At 44.6% G+C, this 21,175-nt stretch overlaps 1 protein-coding gene across 2 annotated transcripts; it reads right to left on the bottom strand.

The window, feature by feature from the left end:
* Window positions 1-54: 54 nt before the first annotated feature.
* On the bottom strand, window positions 55-20,271 carry LOC109921376 (shiftless antiviral inhibitor of ribosomal frameshifting protein homolog). 2 transcript variants are annotated; one of them, XM_048618074.1, is made up of 8 exons: window positions 20,034-20,271; window positions 9,900-10,044; window positions 8,698-8,747; window positions 7,376-7,405; window positions 6,015-6,170; window positions 5,644-5,747; window positions 3,227-3,384; window positions 55-568 (listed from the first exon to the last, which is right to left on the bottom strand). In XM_048618074.1, exons 1-8 carry the CDS (start codon window positions 20,118-20,120, stop codon window positions 318-320), a joined length of 981 nt encoding a protein of 326 aa, XP_048474031.1. In that variant the 5' UTR covers window positions 20,121-20,271; the 3' UTR covers window positions 55-317. The 2 variants fall into 2 exon arrangements, with proteins under 2 accessions (XP_048474031.1, XP_048474030.1); XM_048618073.1 differs by having other exon boundaries at window positions 8,722-8,747; window positions 20,034-20,161.
* Window positions 20,272-21,175: the final 904 nt, after the last annotated feature.

Raw genomic sequence — 21,175 nt, 5'->3', positions numbered from 1 at the left:
TTTTCCTTTTAGACATAACATTTAAAAACAAAAAATAATCGTGAAAGCAACTAATATTTGGGAGACTGTTTAATGAAATGATTCCTGCAAAGGATAAACAGTTCAAAGCAAGAATGCTTTCACGAACAAATTACCGAAACTCTACTGGCTATTCAAGCTTTACAATGGCCTGCAGAGCCTCAGTCTTCTCCGCCTGGGTTCCAACATTCAAAATGGGAATGTCTCCCAATTCCACTGTGCATTCATTCTTGGCTCATCCTCATCATGGATTCCGAGGGACAAGATGGCTCCTGTGGAGGAGTTGCAGCTCATGCAATTCATTCATCTTCATCTTCATCTTCATCTTCATCTTCATCTTCATCTTCATCTTCATCTTCCTCTGGGATTGCCCTCAGATCCTCCTGTATGATTTCTTCAATGTCGCACTCCATTGAGGAGCCTTGGCTGATACAGCTGGCCACAGTAGAGCCTGTAGACTCATGGTTCTGGCTGGAATACAGCACTCTGGGTAAACCGCGTACTTGCCGTGTCCTAGGATGAACACAGTGTGTACCAGGAACATAGGGTTCTACAAGAGGCAAGGGAATTCTTTGTTATTATGGAATATTAACTCAAAGCCACCTTTTAAAACTAGCATTGGAGAGGAGGGGAGGTCTCAATCGTTTTGTTTCCTTGGGCAATGAGGCCTTGACATTTTGAGAGCTGGAATGACATCTCAGTGTTGGCTGCCACAGGATATATTTAATTTGAGAGAAGCTGAATGGCCATTTGGGAATTGGAAGTGCTGTCAAGATAGATAATTAGGTATATAGTTGAATCTTAATGTGATTTTTTTAAAAGTTGAATTATCAACCAGCTGCTCTGGCTTTCTCACAGTCCAAAGATGTGCAGGCTAGGTGGATTCGCCATGGGAAATGCAGGGTTACAGGAATAGGGCTGGGACTGGTTGGGATGCTCCTTGGAGGGCCAGTGTGGACTCGATGGGCCGAATGGCCTGGTTCCGCATTGTAGGGATTCTATGATTCTATGATCTTGACAAGAAATTAATTCTTATGGAGGAAATCTCGCAATGGTGTGCAGTACTGGACTCCTTATTTAAGAATGGACCCAACTGCTTTAGAAGCAGTTCACAGAAAGTCCGTGTGACAGGTTCTTGGGATGAGGGGGTGATCTTGTGAGGAAAGGCTGAACAGACTGGGTCAGTGTTTACTGGACTTCAGATGAATGAGCGTTGATCTTTTTTGAAGTATCCAAGACCTTAAGGGGAGTTGATAGGGCGGATACTGAAAGGATGCTTCCCTTGAGAGAAGGGATCAGAACTACATCACAAGGTGGAGGTGAGGAGAAATTTCCTCTCTCTGAGGGTTGAGGGTCTTTGGAACAGCAGAAGAGGCGGGGTCATTGGATAACCTTAAGGCAGAAGTCAGTAGATTCCTGTCTAACAAGGGCATTGGTGTGGCTAAGAAAGTGGATTGAAGTCACAATCAGAGCAGCTTCGATCTTTCCAAACTGCTGTTTTGCTCATATGTACAAGACATTGCTAAAAAAAAAATTTCAGGATGTTGCTAGTTAGGTCAGGGCTAATTACCCTTAGGAAGGTGTGGTGAGCCAACTTCTTAAACCATTGCAGTCCTGTGTGTTGCAGGGACACCCCCAGTGCTGTTGGGAAGGAATCTATAGGATTTTGACCCGCCAGCAGAAAGAATGACAAATTTAATTCCAAAATTGCGATAGTGAGTGGCCCGAACAGAAACTTCCAGACAGTGGTCTTCCCATGTATCTCCACCCCTTGACCTTCTAGCAGTTGCAAATATAAAAAAATGCTATTGAAGGAGGCTTAGCAATCTCAATAGTGCATCCTGTGGGTGACACATAAGTTGTCACGGTGCACCAGTGATGGAGAAATTGAACTTTTAAGGTGAGGTGCCGATCAAGTTTGCTGCTTTGTCCTAGACAGTGTCTAGCTTCTTGTGTGTTGTTGGAGCTGCCCCCATCCAGGCAAGTGAGGAGTATTCCATCACACTCCTGACTTTGCCTTGTAGATAATGGGCAGGCTTTGGGGAGACTGCAATCCCTGGCTATACAAGCTTAACTGCAACTCAAGGTCTACCTTTGGAGTTTTGAGAGGAAAACTGGACCTTTTCCAGTCAGTATGGAGAAAACAGAAAAATAAAACACTGTGACTGATTGCAGAACAGACCTTTACTATACAAATGCCACCATTATCTTACCTCTGTAAAATATCCAATAAATTTGTCAGATGCAGTCACTATCAGAATACTGCAGCTCAGTGTCAACTATTATCAGGTAATGTTCCTGTGAACTACCACATTAAAGGTGCTATATGAATGCAGGTTGTTGGATTGAGAACAAACATGAAAAGCACTGATGGGCAAATAGTTTTCAAGCCATTTGAAACAAAGCACACAGAATCACACTGAAGCTGAAGAAACTTGCCAGCAAGTAACATCTGTGCCACACAATGTTCAACAAGAGAGAATGTGACCACCGACCTTTGTTTGCGTTACAATCGCTGAAGCCCCCCCACCCTCAAAATTCTGGGTGTTACCATTGACCAGAAACGGAATCGGACCAGCTGTATAGATACTGTGTCCATAAGAGCATGGTCAGAGGCTGGGGATTCCATGGAAAGTGACTCACCTCCTGTCTCCCTAGATCCTGTCCACCATCTACAAGGCACAGCGTGTTGGAATACTCCCCACTTGCCTGGATGGGGGCAGCTCCAGCAACACTCAAGAAGCGTGACACCATCCAGCCGGCTTCATTGGCACCGCTCCCACAAAACCCCCCCAACCCCACCACCGATGCTCAGTAGAGGCAGTGTATACTATCTACAAGATGCACTGCAACAACTCATCACAGCTCACCTTGACGACAGCTTCTAAACCTGCAACATTTACCACCAGACAGTGAAGGGAAGAAGACACCTTCCACAAATTTCTTTCCAAACCACTTGCCATTCCGACTTGGAAATAATCACCACTTCTTCTTCGTCACCAATTCAAATCCTGGAATTCCCTCGCTAATGGCACTGTTGCCCTCCCTACACTCCAAGGACTGCAGCACTTCAAGAAGGCAGCTCACCATCTCCTTCTGAAGGGCAACTAGGGACGCACAAGATATAGTGGCCCAGCCAGTCACACCTACAACTCATGGAAGACCAAATTTTAAAAAGTGGTTGTTAAAATAAGACAGAGTTTGTTACCTTGCCGGTTGTAACAGTCCTCCGCACAGCAGCCATGTGGATTCTGACTCCTGTTTCCCAATCTGGATGGATTCCGTTGGGGTGGAATGATTTGGATGGGAAGGACAATATTCCGGCATCTGTAGCATGGCGCAGGAACCCCCATCTGTCCATAGCTCCTGCCAGTGTTGGAGAGAGTCAACACGATCATGGGTTACCATTGGCCAACTCTGGATAAATTCCTGGAGGCTTCATCACCTGACTCCTCTCACCAAACTCCCAGGGCTCGGGACTTATCAACCTTCAATCCCAGGAATTTATCAAACACAACCTTTTTACGAGTACCAAATTCCTTTCAATCCTCATTTTCCCCAATCCTTTGGACCTCTAATTCTGAGAGATTTCTTATACTTTCTACACTGAAGATAAACAGAATGTAATCACTTAGTTTCTCTATTCCCCATTATAAATTCTCTTGACTTTGCCTTCAATGGAACCCTATTTGTTTTAACTAAATGTTTCCTTTTTACATACCTGTAGAGGTTTGCTTGTATGTTTTTGTTTTATGGTTTTCATTTATATTCTATTCTCCCTTTCTTCATCAGTGTCTTGGTCTTCTTTGCTGTAATCGAAAATCCTCCCACTCCTCAGGTTTGCTACTATTTCTGGCAACTTTATAGACCTTTGCTTTAAATCTTCTACATTCATTCACTTCCATTGTTTGCCAAGGTTGACTAACATTTTTGGGTTTTTTTACACTTTGAAGGAATGTACAGTTGCTGTAAACCATTCAATAATTCTTTAAAAATTATTGCCTATGGACCATCATATCTTTTAATGTTTTTTTTTCCCAATCCACTTCAGCCAATTTGCCCCTCATTCTTTCGTTATTTCTTTCGTTCAAATTTAACACCCTGGCTTCGGATTGAATTATTTCACTTTCATAAAGATTCCTTCACAACAAGATTATTAATTATCCTTTCCTTGTTACATAACAAGGGAGGCGATGGCCTAGTTGTATTATCGCTGCGCTGTTAATCCAGAAGCCATTCTGTGGACCTGGGTTCAAATCCTGCCACAGCAGGTGGTGGAATTTGAATTTGATAAATATCTGGAATTAACAAACTAATGATGACCATGAATCCATTGTTGATTGTTGGAAAAACCCATCTGGTTCACTGATGCTCTTTAGGGAAGGAAAATACCATCCTTACCTGGTCTGGCCTAAATGTGACTCCAGACCCACAGCAACGTGGTTGACTCTTAACTGCCCTCTGGGCAATTAGGGATGGGCAATAAAGGTTGCCTAGCCAGCAACGCCCTTATCCCGTGAATGAATAAATGAAAGTGTAATGGCAGGCTATGTGATAACAAGACCTGGTGTGTAGGGGGCTGGTTGTCATTGCTGGGTGTTACCTGTCCTGGAGGTCCTTTTTCAGCTGGTGCCCATGGGATAATGAGATCAGATCCAGACCTGTGACATGTGACTCCAGCAATGGGGTTGACTCTTAAACTGCCCTCTGGGCAATTAGGGATAGGCAATAGACCGTGGCTTAGCCAGCGATGTCCTCATCCCGTGAATGGATAAAGGGGGAAAAAAACACAAGATCTAAAATAATCTATACTTCAGTTGGTTCTTCAACATACTGCTGTAGAAAACCACACCTAATATTTTCCAGAAACTCAGTTTCCACTACATCGGGGCTCAATTGCCCTGTGATTCAGAGACACTCCTGATCCAACACTGACACTTCAGAGGGATGCAAGAAGGTTCAAGCTAATTCTCTGCAGGGAGGAACTTAATAGGACTCTTCGTTAAATATACAGAAAGTAGGGGAACCCAGGTCCTAAATAGCAAAGGCAAGGAAAGGTTAACTCACTCGGTACTAGCTCAATGCCTCTCCAAGTTGAGACTAGAACATGGTATCTAGCGACTAAGTTAAAATCCACTGGGGTTTTCACAACTGATAAAGTGACCATTGGCTCAGGGGTCAGCAGGACTGGTTTCTATTGTAGTCAGCTCAGGAAATTAGAGACCTCAGCTTGGAGTCTCCTGTGACTAACCTCCCTTCTCCATCCAAGCAGTAAAGGACAGGGGTGGGGGTGAGACCTCTTTAACACTGACAACTTTGAGACTGTCTTTAGAAGATGAAAACTGTGAAGCACACCATGGGAAATCCCCACCTCAGCTACTGCCCCATCAAACAAGACCTGCTGGCTCCACCCAATGCAGAAATGCATTCTGACCAATAGCCTTCCAAACCATGGAAGGTGCCAGGATGACACAAGTGATAGTTTGCCTGCATTGTTTCCCAAGTTATTTCACAAGAAGCAATGCTCCAAAGTTTGCAGACTGGTGGAAATGAGCAAAAGCTATCCGCTAATATCTCCTACAGTTTGAATGTATGAGACTGGATTACACGGTGGTTAGACCCAACCTGAAAGAATGACTGCAGTTTTGGCAAGTGTACGCAGCAAGACCCCACTCCTGATCCTTCGGCACCGCATCATATCTTCTTTTACAGTAACGACATCTCGAGACCTGTGGGAGACTGGATTTATTATTGCTGCTAACCCAGTTCTCAATTCAGCTAATTTAAAAACGAAATAAATACAACGCTGGAAGGTAGAAACTCTTCTGAAATGTCTAATTAATAAGAATGTACAGCACAGAGACATACCATTCAGCTCCCTACAAGCCTCCTCCCTACCCCCTTCCCCTCAAACCTCCCCACTTGATCAACATTTTGAGTTTCATAGTAAATAAAACTAGACAATTATTTGCAGGAGATATTAAAAATAAGCTTACCTGTTTCCTCTCTGGTACCTCCCTCCACCAATCTCTAACGCACTGTATGCACGAGAATTGTCTTTGACTATAGGGAATCTCAGTTCTCCTTGCCATGTTGAACATTCGCACATTATCCTCTGTTAACGGAAGGACCCTTAACCGATCCGCAACGTCCTGGTTGAAAGCAGAGCAGAAACATGATCACAATTCAGAAATAAGGAAAAGGACTCACCACAGGAGCATTTAATCCTCAGTAAACGAGATGGTGTGTAACCCACCCCACCCACAAAGAACCTAACAGATGGAGGTCCATCGCAGAATAGCATTGCATCTGGTTGATAACAGAGGGAAGCTGATTGAATTGGCTCAGATCTCTGGGTTGGGAATCTTGGATGCTCCCCTGAATGGCTACGGTTGCTAAATTTCCAAGACTGTGTTGGAATCACCAAGAGCTGAAAGTCAATCTCCAGGACCTTTGTGGAGGAACACACAAGAGATAAAACAAAACCACACAAGAAGCTTAGTACCATCCAGGTCAAAGCAGCCCCACTTGTTTGGCACCTCCTGCATGACCGCCAACATCCACTCCCTCCCCCGTCGAAACTCAGGAGTAGCAATGTGCACCATCCACAAGATGCACTGCAGCAACTCACAAAATTTCCACTGATGGCACCTTCCAAACTCACGACCACTTCCATCTAGAAGGACAAGGGCAGCAGGTACGGGGGAACATATCACATGCAAGCTCTCCTCTGAGCCACTCGCCATCCTGACTTGGAAATATATTGCCGATCCTTCACTGTTGCTAAGGCAAAATCCTGGAATTCCCTCCCTAATGGCATTGTGGGTCAACCCACAGCACATGGACTGCAGCAAGGAGGATGCTCTGCCCCACCTTCTCAAAGCCAATCAGAAATGGGCAATAAAAGCTGGCCCATAATCACAGGAACCCTACTGTGCAGAAAGAGGCTATTCAGCCCATCGAGAGCATCCCACCCTAGTCCCGTAACCCTACATTTACCGTAAACTGCACACTATGAGGCAATTTAGCATGGCCAACCCATCTAGCCTGTACACCTTGGGACTGTGGGATGAAACTGGAGCACCTGGAGGAAACCCACACAGACGCGGGGAGAATGTGCAAACTCCACACAGACAGTCCCCCGAGGGCCAAATCAAACATGGGTCCCAGCACTAACCACTGAGCCACCATGCCGCCTGTGGAAAAATCAAAAAATACTTTCCTTCCTCCCAGCGTCGTAAACTCAGTTAGCAGGAATAATAAGTTACGATTAATTTTACTTTACGCTGTATGCCACTTGAACCAAACCTGAGTACGTTCCCCGCCCCACCCTCCCTTGCCCCAGTGAATTATGTACCTGGAGGTCTTGGTCAACATTGTCTTCATTCTGTGAAAAAATAAATACAGTCTTGTCAGACAGGTCCTTCTTGCACTGCATTTCAAATATAAACTCTGAGGTTCTATAGTATCTATCATGCCTTAAAGTTCCTTACACCCAAGAAGGTAATTTTGAAGTTTAGACTTTGTTGTAACTTTGGTATCTAATCCAGTTTACTATTCGACAGACCATAACGTATCATGGGAGGGCAATCGGTTGCTTGGGAGATAAAGATTGGCCAGGGCACCAGGGAGAACTCACCTGGCTCTTCTTCAGATAACAGGGACCACAGGTACATTTATGCGCACCCGGAATAGGGCAGAAGGGGCCTGGCTTCAGTAGCTCAGCTGAAAGATGGTTTCCTGTCGAGTGCAGCACAGCCTCAGTACTTGTGTCAGCTTCAGCTTTCACCAGCTTGGTTGTTACCTTCTGACCCACAGGGTCAGATTGCTACTAACTGAGCCAGGCTGACACGGCCCCGTTGTCAGGATCGTCTCAGATCATTAGGGTGTCTCGGACAATGAGGATCCTTTCGAGATGTGTCCAATAACGCAATTGGGAGAGGTGACATCCAATGTACATGCAGCGAGATTCCACAAACAGCAACAGGATAAATGACCAGATAGTTGTCTTTTTTCCCCTGAAGTGGTACCGGCTGGGGAATTAATATTGACTGAGATGCCAGGAGAATTCTTTGAAGTGCTCCACCGGATGCTCGTCAAGCAGTTGAGAGAGAAGCTAATAGAGGGTTACAATGGTAGATTTAGTCTGAAAAGGATGTTGGGTTGGGTTTAACACCGTTATGGTCTGGTGGAGCCAAATGGTCTGTTTCTTTGTTCTGAATCCTATGCAACCCATGTTATCTGTTGCAGGCTAAGAGTGGCCCTGAATTAATAGTTGATCCAAAAGTCAGCCTCTAGTATATGGTCACTGGACTCGGACTCTCTCCACAGCAGAAACATCTCTGTGTCTAACCCGTCAAACTCATCCATCGTCTTAAACAACTGGCCCAAACTGAAGTGCCAAAATGTAAGGAAATTGAAACAAAATCGGCAACTGTTTGAGAGAATTATCTGCCTCCCCTAATAGCTAAAACCCTGAGTATCCATCCTTCGCTTTATTCCTGTGCGCATGGACCTCAGCTTGGTGGGGCGTTCACTTTTAAAGTTACCGCGTGTCAATTGATGGACAACTGGAACTGGGGTTGATCATTCTATGATCGTTTGTTGTTTTGAGGCTTTTGTTGAACAAACAGCCTTTGAATGCAGTAGAAAAGATGGCACAAAGAGAATTAACTTTACCACATCCATTGCACCACGCTCTACCTGGTTCTCAGCTTCACCCTCTGGGTCTGAAAGAAAGAAATCTATTGCAGTTATGCTTGTTTCAGAGGATCAGGTTTTGTTCAACTGGATCAGAAAAAAGTAGGAGCTAAATTAGGCCTTTCAGCTCTTCGAGCCTGCTTCCCCATTCACACCATTGAATATGATCATGGTAGATTCTTTACCTCAATGCCATCTTCCCACTTCATCCCCTTGATAACTTTAAAACCTAAAAAAAATCCATCTCTTTCTTGAATATATTCAGCGGATTGGCCCCCCTGATCATTACTCTTTGCGTGAAGAATGTTTTCCTTGTCTCAGCCCTATGGATCAGCCAAATTTGGGAAAACTGGCTCATTTCTTAGGTTTCCATGTTGCCCAGGAGACCACCCATGCATTGCTATACCTTCCTGCCCAAGAATAAGGCCTCAAACAACCCTTTCTTTGCTGTGTCCTACATCCCATAGAGAAAGATTTTTTAAAAAAACGCAGGTTCTTTGGATAATGGGAATGTAGAAGCTAAATTCTCCACTCATACACAGGTGATAACTAGTGCTTGGGATCCATGTTCTTTAATTCCACTTACTTTTAACCGCAAAAGAAAAATAAAAAACCTGCTTTATAGTGGACGACCAAGGAATTGGGAAAGTTAGGCCAGTGTTTGAATTAAAGTAACCTTGTGCTTCTCCTCTCCACTAACTTTTTGCTGTTAACCTCCTTCTTTTCTGAAGGCATTGGCCTCAGGCTTGGCAGCGCCCCATAGCCTGGAGGAAACCCACGCAGACACGGGGAGAACGTGCAAACTCCACACTGACAGTCACCCGAGGGTGGAATCGAACCCAAGTCCCTGGCGCTGTGAGGCAGCAGTGCTAATCACTGAGCTACCGTGCTGTCTTTAGACTGAAGCAAGGAGAAATTTTTTCACCCAGCAATTGGTCAGCCTGTGGAAATCTCTGCCAAAGAAAGCTGTTGAGGCCAAAACATTAAAACTTTTCAAGAAGGGATTAGATATAATTGTCAGGGAAGAAGGGATCAAAGGGTAAGGGGGTTGGAGAAAGTGGGAACAGGGGACTGAGTTGGATGATCAGCCATGACCATATTGAATGGTGGACCAGGCTGATGGGCTGATTGGCCTACTCCTGCAGCTGTTTCCTATGTTTGTATTTGGGTTGGAAACATACCATCATCCTGGTCCTTCAGCTGCATGATTTTTTGAGTCACCAGGTCGTAGTCATTGTTGTACCTCCTCATCAGAGACTTTGCTCTCGGCACAGGAGCAACTTTTGCATGAAACATCTCCCTGAACCTCCGGATACTTTTCTCCAGCTGTTGTGAAAGAACAGAAACAGACAGTGCGACAAACGTTATTTCAGTTTCAAAGGAGGGCCATCCTGGACTCGAAATGTTAACTCTGTTTCTCTCCCCTCAGATGTTGCCAGACCTGCTGAGTTCCTCCAGCATTCTCTGTAGGAAGTAGAGAATGTGACTCTTGCTCAAGAAAGGGAGAGAGACTGGAAAAAAACGCAATGGGACAGTTATCTTAACTCAATGTTTAATAAATTTATTTGAGATCACTGAGGATGTAATGAGCAATATAGATAAAGGGAAAACTTTGTACATAGATTTGCAGAAGGCGTTTGATAAAATGCCAACTCAAAATTTGTTATGCAAAATATAGTGATATAGAGTCAGAAGGCTTAGGATCTGTGCGGGTAGAGCTGAGGAATCGCAAAGGGAAAAAGACCTTGATGGGAGTTTTGTAGCAGTAGTCAGGATGTGGGGAAGAAAATAAAGCAGGAGATGGAAAAGTAAGAGACGTACTATTACAATAAATCAGCGGGTCTTCAATATGCAGGTGGACTGGGAAAATCAGGAAGGTGGCGCATCTCAAGAAAAGGAATTTGTGGAATGTCAACGAGATTTTTTTTGGTGATAGCAGGAACTGCAGATGCTGGAGAATCTGAGATAACAAGGTGTAGAGCTGGATGAACACAGCAGGCCAAGCAGCATCATAGGAGCAGGAAGGCTGACGTTTCAGGCCTAGACCCTTCTTCAGAAATGATTTTTTTGGAGCAGCTTGTGGTAGAGCCCACTAGGCAACAGGCAGTTCCAGATTTGGTGATGTGTAATCAGGCAGACTGGATTTGGGACCTTAAGATGAAAGAACCCTTCAGGGGCAGAGACCAAAATAAGATAGAATTCACTCTGCAGTATGAGAGAGAGAAGCTGGAATCAGACGTAACGGTATTACAATTGAGTAAAGGTAATTACAAAGACATGAGGGGGGAGCTGGCCAGAGTTGATAGGAAGGGAAGCCTAGCAGGGAAGATGGTGGAGCAGCAACGGCAGGAATTTCTGGGATAATTCAGGAGGCACAGCAGAAATTCATCCCGAGGAAGAAGGAACATACTAAAAGGAAGACAAGGTAACCATGGCTGACAAGCAAAGTCAGGGACAACGTAAAAGCAGAAGAAAAAGGATATAATGTGGTGAAGATTAGTGGGAAGCCACAGGATTAGGAAGTCTTTAACAGACAACAGAGGGTAACAAAAAAAAAGCAGTAAGGACGGAAAAGTTGAAACATGAGAGTAAGTGAGCTAATAATATAAAAGAATATTGCAAAATTTTTTTCGATATCTAAAAGGTAAGAGAGGGCAAGAGTCAGGGAGCAGAGGTGAATGAAGTGGCCATCACTAAGGAGAAGGTTCTGGGGGAAGCTGAAAAGTCTGAAGGTGGATAAGTCACCTGGACTAGATGGACTACGCCCCAGAGTTCTGAAGGAGATAGCTGAGGCGATTGTGGAGACATTGGGAGTGATCTTTCGGGAATCACTGGAGTCAGAGAGGGTCCCAGGGGACTGGAAACTGGCTGATGTAACAGCCCTGTTTAAGAACGGAGGGAGGCAGAAGACAGGAAACCTTAGGCTGGTTAGCCTGACCTCAGTGGTTGGTAAGATTTTAGAATTCATCATTATGGAGGAGATAGCAAATTTCTTGGAAGTGCATGGTAAAATAGTGCTGAGCCAGCACGCTGTCAAGGGGAAGTCATGCCTGACAAATCAGTTAGAATTCTATAAGGAAATTATGAGCAAGTTAGACAAAGGAGAGCCAATAGATGTGATCTATTTGGATTTACAGAAAGTCTTTGACAAGGTGCCACACAGGAGGCTACCAAATAAGATCCCATGGTGTTAGAGGCAAGGTACTGGCATGGATTGAGGATTGGCTGATTGGCAGAAGGCAGAGAGTGGGGATAAATTTTCAGAATGGCAGCCAGTGACTAGTGGAGTTCTGTAGGGGTCAGTGTTGGGACCACAACTATTCATGTTATACCTTAATGATTTGGACAAAGGTACTGAGGGCACTGTTGTTAAGTTTGCAGATGACACAAAGACAGCTGGAGGGATAGTTAATGTTGAGAAAGTGGGGAGGCCACAGAAGGACTTGGACAGGCTAGCAGTGTGGGCAAAGAAGTGACAGATGGAGTACAACGTGGGAAAGTGTGAGGTTATGCACTTTGGTAGGAAGAATAGAGATGTAGACTATTATCTAAACAGGGAAAGGCTTCAGAAATCTGAATCACAAAGGGACTTGGGAGTCCTAGCTCAGGATCCATTTAAAGTTAACATGCAGGTTCAGTTGGTAGTTAGGAAGGCAAATGCAACCTTAAAGTTAACATTAATTTCAAGAAGGGTAGAACACGAGAGCAGAGATGTACTGCTGAGGCTGTATAAAGCTCTGGTCAAACTGCATTTGGAATATGGTGAGTAGTTTTGGACCCCATATCTAAGGAAGGATGTCTGGATTTGGAGAAGGTCCACAGTAGGTTTATAAGAATGATCTCAGGAATGAAGGGCTTGTCATGTGAGAAGTGGTTGAGGACTCTGGGTCTGTACTCAATGGAGTTTAAAAGGATGAGGGGGGGATCTGATTGAAACTTACAGAATACTGAGAGGCCTGGATACAGTGAACATGGAGAAGATGTTTACACTAGCAGGAGAGACCCAAGGACACAGCTGCAGAGTGAAGGGATGACTGTTTAGAACTGAGATGAGGAGAGATTTCTTCAGCCAGAGGGTGGTGAATCTGTGGAACTCATTGTCACAGAGGGCTGTGGTGATCTTAGGTTGGCAAGATGTGGTGAGTGAAGTGTCACAGGGATCAGTGGGCTACGGTCTCAACCATTTACAACTTATCTCAAAGTTGATACACAAAGATAGGTAGGAATGTAAATTGCGAGGAGGACATAAGGAGCCTGTAAAGGGATGGAAGATGGGCTAAATGACTGATCAAAAATTTGGCAAATAGCCTATAATTAGTGAGCGTGCCCAATTTTACAGGGAGAATGGAATAGCAGCACGCTATTCAAAGGGAGAAAAAGGTTGCAGAGGGACCTGAGTGTCCTGGTACATGCACAAAGATTTAATCTGCAGGTACGGCAAGTAATTAGGAAAGCAAGGGAAATGAAATATAAAAAGAGAGAAGTTTAATTGCAGCTGTATAGAGTGTTAGTGAGACCATATCTGGAGTACTGTGGACAGCTTCGGTCTCCTTAATTAAGAAAGGATGTAAGTGCATTAGAGGCAATTCAGAGAAGGCTTACCCGACTGATACCTGGGATGAGGGGGTTCATTTAATGAGGAAAGGTTGAACAGGTTGGAACTATATCCATTGAAGTTTAGAAGAGTGAGAGAGGTGACCTATTGAAGCGTATAAGATGGTGAGAAGGAATGATGCTGAATGGATCTTGTGAGGGCGACTAAAGCTAGGGGAACAGTTTATAAAGAAGGAGGGGAGTGAGTCTCTTCTCCGGAGAGCAATTGGGGCGGGGTGATTGAATATTCTTAATGTTGTGATAGAGTCATTAATGTGGCACAGTGTTGTAAGGGAGGTATTCACATCAAAGATGGAGCTATAGGGAGAAGCTGAATAGGCTGGGGCTATTTTCCCTGGAGTGTCAGATGCTGAGGGGTGACCTTATGGAGGCTTACAAAATCATGCAATAAGGTGAACAGCCAAAGTCTTTTCCCCAGTGTAAGGGAATCGAAAACCAGAGGACACCCAGAGGTGATGACCTCCCTCACTTTGTGGGCAAAGGTCTGGCAGATAGAGTCCAATGTTGATAAGTGTGAGGTCATCCATTTTGATAGGAATAACAGCAAAATGGACTATGTTTTAAATGGTAAAAAGTTGCAGCACGCTGCTGTGCAGAGGGACTTCATTGTCCTTGTGCATGAATTGCTAAAAGTAGGATTGCAGATGCAGCAGGTAATTAAAAAGGCAAATGGAATTTTGTCTGTCATTGCTAGAAGGATGGAGTTTAAAAACAGGGAGGCTATGCTGCAGCTGTATAAGGTCCTGGTGAGGCCACACCTGGAGTACTGTGTGCAGTTTTGGTCTCCTTACTTGAGAAGAGATATACTAGCACTGGAGGGGGTGCAGAGGAGATTCACTCGGTTAATTCCAGAGTTGAGAGGATTAGATTATGAGGAGAGACTGAGTAGGCTGGGATTGTACTCATTGGAATTCAGAAGAATGAGGGGAGATCTTACAGAAACATATAAGATTATGAAGGGAATAGATAAGGTGGAGGCAGGGAGGTTGTTTCCGCTAGCAGGTGAAACTAGGACTAGAGGGCATCGCCTCAATATAAAGGGAAGCAGATGTAGGACTGAGGTCAGGAGGAACTTCTTCACCCAAAGGGTTGTGAATCTGTGGAATTCCCTGCCCAGTGAAGCGGTTGAAGCTACCTCGCTGAATGTGTTTAAGACAAGGCTAGATAAATTTGTGAGCAGTAAAGGAATTAAGGGTTATGGTGAGCGGGCGGGTAAGTGGAGCTGAGTCTCAAAAAGATCAGCCATGATCTTATTAAATGGCGGGGCAGGCTTGAGGGGCCAGATGGCCTACTCCTGCTCCTAGTTCTTATGTTCTTATGACATTGATTTAAAATGACAGGGGAAAGATTTAAAAGGGACCTGAATGGCAACCTTTTCATGCAAAGGGTGGTGTGTGTTTGGAATGAGCTGCCAGGGGAAGTGATGGAGGCTGGTACAATTACAACATTTAAAAGACATTTGGACAGGTACTTGATAGGAAAAGGTTACAGGGATATGGGCCAAACACAAGCAATGGGACGGGTTCAGTTTTGGAAACTTGGTTGGCATGGATGAGTTGGGCTGAAGGGCTTGTTTCCATGCTGAATGACTTAGATTGGTTCTTGTCTAACAAGAGATTCAAAGGATATCTGGGCAGGTGGAAATGTGGAGTTGAGGCCACGATCAGATCAGCCAGGACCTTATTGAGGGCTATAACATGGAGGTGCCGGTGTTGGACTGGGGTAGACAAAGTTAGAAGTCACATGACATCAGGTTATAGTCCAACAGGTTTATTTGAAAGGGACTATGCTCCAAAAGCTTGTCATTTCAAATAAACCTCTTGGGTTATGACCAGGTGTCATGTGACTTCTAACTTATGGAGGGGCAAAAAGGGCTAAATGGCCAAAATGTAATATATGTGCCATATTATAGGAAAAGTGAATTCATTTAGTGCTGGCTTATTCACTTACCAGTGGTAATTACTGCTGGACTCACACTGGGTCAGAGAGAAAGGCTTGCATTTGTATAACGCCTTTTACAACCTCAGAATATCACAAAGTGCTTTACAGCCTATGAGGTACTTTGAAAGCTTGGTCAGTGTTGCAACATGAATGGGACCCCTCATCCTGTGGGTTATATATGGAGATTCCAACAGGTCTCAGCCCTCATGAAGGAAAATAAACAAATGACCTTGTTGAGGATTGTCAGTGTGACATCCTCATGTTTTCTTTGTAAGGGAAAACAGTTTTGTTTGTTCAATGAGTTGCTGACGCTCACAGGTCATCAGCTCACTGAGTTTTGTAAACTTTTCTGAATCCTTTTGCGAGGGGGAGGCTACTGCCTCAGCAAATGGTCTGGCAAAGTGAAAAAAAAGCTCCAAAAAAAGCGGGGAATAAATTATAAGATTAAAAAGTACTTTCAGAAAACCCACAAGGATCAGGCTGGGGAGATGCAGGAATGACCACTGAACATACAGCGAAATAAGATTCAGTTGAAGTTAAGGGATTAACCATTAACTTTGTCATTCTTGATTTCCTACGAAAGCTGCAGAGATAGGAGAGGTAGGACTATTGGAGAGAGAGAGAGAGAGGAGAGAGCATACACAATGATTGCATTCTGATACTTTCCTTTGATATTGAGGTAAACACAGATCAAAGAATGAACAAAGGTGCATTGATATAGTATACTTCATAGATCTACCAAGGCTTATCACAGACAAAACAAAATCACTTTGGAAGTTCATAAGAATGTGCAAAAATAAAACAAATTTTTGCACAATCTAAAGAGCCATGAGATAAATCTTCTGATTATCTTAATAAAAACCAAAAGAACTGCAGATGCTGTAAATCAGGAAGAAAAGCAAAGTTGCTGGAAAAGCTCGCAGGTCTGTCAGCATCTGTCACAGACCTCTTTCCCATTCCCCATAAATCCTCAGAAAGCGCAATGGTTTCTGTTGCATTACCTCGATGAGACTTGGTTTATCTTCTCATCGGAAAGACCGTGTTTTTCTCAACAGTGAAGAGACAGCCTTGGGTAAGTGCCCATCCCCTCGGCCAGGAGACCACTACTAAGCCAGGACTACACTTTGCAGCTGACACAAGAGGAGTGACCTCTTGAGGCATTTCCAGACACAGGGGATAGAATCTTCTCAGCCCCTGAATGACGTGGGCAACAGAAGGTCAGACGGGAAAGCATGGAGCGATTGGAAGAAATGAGTTCTCGATGTCGACGAGAAACATATTTGCATCCATTTATACTTCATTGATGTGCAGTTTACCATTCTCCCACTTGTCCGACAGAAGCTAGTAATGTTCTGGGCAGGAAACTCAGAATGGGCACTTGGCAACTCCGTCTCACTGCTGTTCCTCTGGTGCTCCATCTAGGAGATCAGTCACCAACATCTCAGGGCCACCTGCAACCCCCCCTCTCCACGGAAGTTGGCATTGGACATGTACCAGCCTTGCCCATCCTCACTCAGCTCTTGCAGTACAGTACTCACCTTCCATGCTGCACTTTGGAATACGCCAGTCCCTTTCATTGTAATTCCACTGCCAGGGCACTTTGTAAGCAGGGACAGACACCCAGCTCAGGGTCCAGCCTTGCTTGATCACTTAGCAGTCACTCACTTTGTGCCTCGAAGCTTCTCTGCCTTGCCTTGCCTTTTTGCACTGTGCTGCCTTGTTCAGGCCATACAGGCTCACAGCCTTACTGTCCTGCCTTGCTGTTTAATGCAGACACAAAGCCCAGGCATCATGCTATGAAGTGTGACCTTGCTGCTTTCCATCCTCAGCCGGCTCACCAATGAAAATAGCTGCCACCACATGCAGAGTGGGCAGAGTTAGTGTTTCATTCTCTCGGGGGGAGTGGGGTGCTCCACTGCTGTGTTACATGGTCCCCTTCAAAGAGCAATCACGCTGAAACAGACAGCCACACAGTACAGGAGGAAGACATTTGCCATCAGAAAATACTGCATCTGCACCTTACACATTGGCCTAATGTGTCAACTAAAAATCCTGGCCCCTGCTAAACCACTTGCTCAATGGAACGATTAAACCAATAGCTGGGAGGCAGAAGCACTGGTTTTTATGGTAATTCCCAAAGTATTCCCACATTCCCAAAGTAGCAAACACCTTCCGAGTTCCCACAGCCTGCACGAGAGACAGGAGTTGCTCATTTCCAAGCTTGGACCCTGAAACTCCATTCCACTCCATTACCCAGGCTGTAACACTGCCTGCCCTGTGTTCAGTGCAGTGTGGGACTGGGGGGAAAGAGGTCCACATTATTGCTGCCATACTGTACAATGCACCACTGTTTGTGAGCCAAAAGGTTGGAGCAGCAGTTGTTGAGCCAGGGCTAGGATTTGCAACATCCGTGTAGAGGAAATCCCACTGGGCTCCCTGTCAGTGTCCCCGAGTTTGGACGATGCTGAGTGAATTTTATTTGTGTGGCTATAACTGCTGGATGATCACATTACTGAGGAGCTGCCCTGTTTCTCATCTTGTGAGAGCTGTATCATTGTGCTATGAGGAGATGAGGATGTTCTTCAGATGGAGCCACAACCTACAGCCACAGCTGTGTCGGACAAATCCACACAGAGAGGACTAGCCTGTGAACCGTTCAATGGAACGGAGTCGTGTGAAGACACTGTTCACTGACTGTAAATATTTAGATATTGCTGAGGTCAGCATTCCTTGGATAATCTCAGCTGTAAGGGCAGCTTAACAGTTTGGATTGAATTCTGTGGTTCATACTGTGGTTAACATTAAAACTATGGGAACTTCCACAACATCGGCCTCAATCATTACAGAGTTCTGAATTGAGTCCAGGGCTTGTTCAATCCTGTCGGTTTTCTCTTTTTCTTCTGCTTCTTCTTACTTTTTCTCTTGTTTTTATTTCTTTTTCTCTTTGTTCTCTTTTAAGCCTGGAAAGAGGCGAGTGAAAGAGGAGGCCTCCGGTGGCAGCAGCGATGACGCAAGGACGAGTCAGACATGGTTGCACCCCAGGCCCGGGGTCTCCCTTGAGCGAGGCTGACCCCACCCGGCTTGGACCCGTAGGCTAGCACGAGGCTCCATGTCTGTGGGCTAGGCCCGGGTGCCTGATGGAGGAGAAGTGGCGGTCTCGGCACAGTGTGGCGGTGCCCTGGTGAGGCAGTCTTGTTCGGTCGTGAAGGTCTCCATCATCAGATGCTTCCAGCCCGGTATTCCAGGGGCCCACGTGGCGGTCCTGCTCCGGGTATTCCACCACAATCCTTACTGCATCGCCACCTCTACACGATTTTCACTTAGCCAATATTCACTCCTCAAACACCACCCTGAGAAATATCTGGCTATCACTTTGTTGTTGATGGGATCTTGTGTGTGCAAATTGGCTGTCAGATTTCCTGCAACAGTGTCTACACGTCAAAATGGGGAGGCAATGGCCTAGTGGTATTATCACTGGACTGTTAACCCAGATATTGTTCTGGACACCTGGGTTAGAATTTTGCCATGGCTGTTGGTGGAATTTGAATTCAATATATATCTGGAATTAAGAGTCTAAGGATGACCATGAATCCATTATCGATTGTTGGAAAAAGCCCATCTGGTTCATTAATGCCCTTTAGGGAAGGAAACTGCCATCCTTACCTGGTCTGGCCTACATGTGACTCCAGACCCACAGCAATGTGGTTGACTCTTAACTGCCCTCTGGGCAATAAATGCTGCCTAGTCAGCAACACCCTCATCCCACGAATGAATAAAGCGAAAAACTTTAAAAAGGGGTGCTATATAAAGGCACTGCTTTCTTTCCCCTCCCTGCCAATGTATTTTTTTTGTTTAATTTCAAGTTTGTCTCTGCTCCAGTTGGCCACCTGGAGTTATCAGTGTTATATTCCACTGTGAGCGGCCATCACTGCATAGCCCCAGTTTCTGACTGCGCTCCACCATTTTGAAATCGGGAGCCGTATCTGCCAATCCTGGCCCCTCCCTCCCTCCCTTTATCGACACGTCTACTTCAACCGGAGACCAGCTAAGCCAGCACAGATTAGTCACGGAGCCAGGGATCCACCTCAAAAAGTGCCTTTAACCACTGAGGTGATCCTAGCAGCAATTAATAAAGCAATTTTTAAAAATTATTTTGCAATAACATAGACAGTCATCGAGCTTTAAAATTACATTCACCCCACAGGATACAAGTGTGAGAGGTTTAAATGAGGCCATTTCTGTTGTCAAAAACCACGCACTGTCTTGCTTATCTGTTATTCTCTGCCTACTTCCCATCTCCTTCATCTAGCTATGTTTCTGCGCTTCTGCAAAGGAGTAAAACACTATCTAGTCGGAGGTGACCAGTCTTGAGAACATAGGTACAGGAAGAACCCGCCCCCCCACCCCCCCCAAAAAAAACTGTTCCACAACTCAAATAGATCATTGCGGATCCTGATAAAAATCCCAACTTCTGCCTTGGTTCCAAACCCCTTTCCTAACAAAAACATTTTCAGACTCAAATATAGAATTTTTTAATACACCATCCAACCCCGTGGCATCAACATATTTTATGGGGAAGAGTGCTAAGTCTTAAACCACACGTGGTGTTAATAAGTACTTCCTAGCCTGGCCCTGTCCTAACTTTATGGTATTGTAAGGGGCACTCATCACCCGCTCATGTCATACCACTGAACAGCTTATCTTTGCAATAGACCAAACGCTAACAGACAGCCATTACTAATATTATTTGGAAAAGGCACCTCAATATCATCTTCACTGATGTCTTGATGCATGCTGATCGTCCCACGTAATGGTGAAAAAAACGATCTAAAAGAATGTATTAACATTCATTTGCTGCTCACTGCTTTACATCTGTATCGAGTCTTTCTTTCACTTTCAATTTCCTTATCGGAAACAGCTCACACATGGTTGGAGCTTTTTGCTGCATAAATTAAAGGTGGAACCCTGCTTACTTCTTGCAGCAGTGCCTGGAGCAGGGCTCCTGGAATGGATTGCGGTGCTGGGGTGTCGGTGGGCACAGAGCCCGTTGTGGAGACCCTCCTACCACACTATGTCAAGCAGAGCACTAGATGGGAGAAAGAACTGCTCATAGTTGTATTTTAGTTATATCTTAATACCTTCTGTAACTCAAAATGGCACCAGAGCATGGCAACATATTACAAATTTCATTATTTATTTGTTAAATACAAGTGACAATAAATCGTTCAATTCAGTTCAGGACTTGGGTTTTGGTGCAATCGCGGAGAGGAAAATTAGTTTCTTTTTGTGCTCCCATCAAACATTTGAATTAGGAAATTTTCATCTGCAAAGTTACCCATTTACCCCCTGCTTGTCCTAAGAAAGACAAGGGATGACATTTAATTAAATCACTGGTGGTCTGGTGATTTTACAAGTGTTAGTACTATACATCCTGCAAAGCAAGAGACACTTGGACAGGTTTCAAGAAGACCTCTTCAAATGACATTTCCATCTTTTGCTTGATTCTGTTTCCATCCTGTTCTAGGGTAATTGAGTTTTTGAGGATAAAAAAATGCCCGATCCAATGAAAACATGCTTCCTGGATGGCACTGTGGCAATATTATATAGATATTTTTGTACTGGCAAAGGAACAAACATGCTCAACATTTGGTACAGACATATTAATGCATCAGCACGGAATCATCTCCCTGACCATTTGCTTTCCTATAAACTATACACTGTGGCAAACGATAAGAAAGAAAGTTGAATGTGCTCTGTTCTGCTCTTTCCAGCTTTAAAGAGATTTTGTAAGGCTCATCTTCTTCACAATGAAAAACAAATGAAGAAAGATAAAGTGGGGCCAAATGCAAACCCACCTCAAAAATATTCTTCACCAGACCTCATTACTTCGGGGCAAAAATTG

Source organism: Rhincodon typus, chromosome 38 (genome assembly GCF_021869965.1).
Source record: "Rhincodon typus isolate 14 chromosome 38, sRhiTyp1.1, whole genome shotgun sequence".
Taxonomy (NCBI): domain Eukaryota; kingdom Metazoa; phylum Chordata; class Chondrichthyes; order Orectolobiformes; family Rhincodontidae; genus Rhincodon; species Rhincodon typus.
Note: the sequence above shows the minus strand (reverse complement) of the source record. Positions and strands in the feature narration are given on the sequence as shown.

Excerpts from the sequence above, each read along its gene's own strand:
- LOC109921376 (XM_048618074.1), bottom strand. The coding sequence starts at position 20,120 with ATGTTAATACATTCTTTTAGATCGTTTTTTTCACCATTACGTGGGACG. Across the intron at positions 8,748-9,899 it reads GCTGAAGGACCAGGATGATG|ACCCAGAGGGTGAAGCTGAG; the intron begins GTATGTTTCCAA and ends TCTTTCTTTCAG. Across the intron at positions 3,385-5,643 it reads AACTGCAGTCATTCTTTCAG|GAGCTATGGACAGATGGGGG; the intron begins GTTGGGTCTAAC and ends CAACACTGGCAG.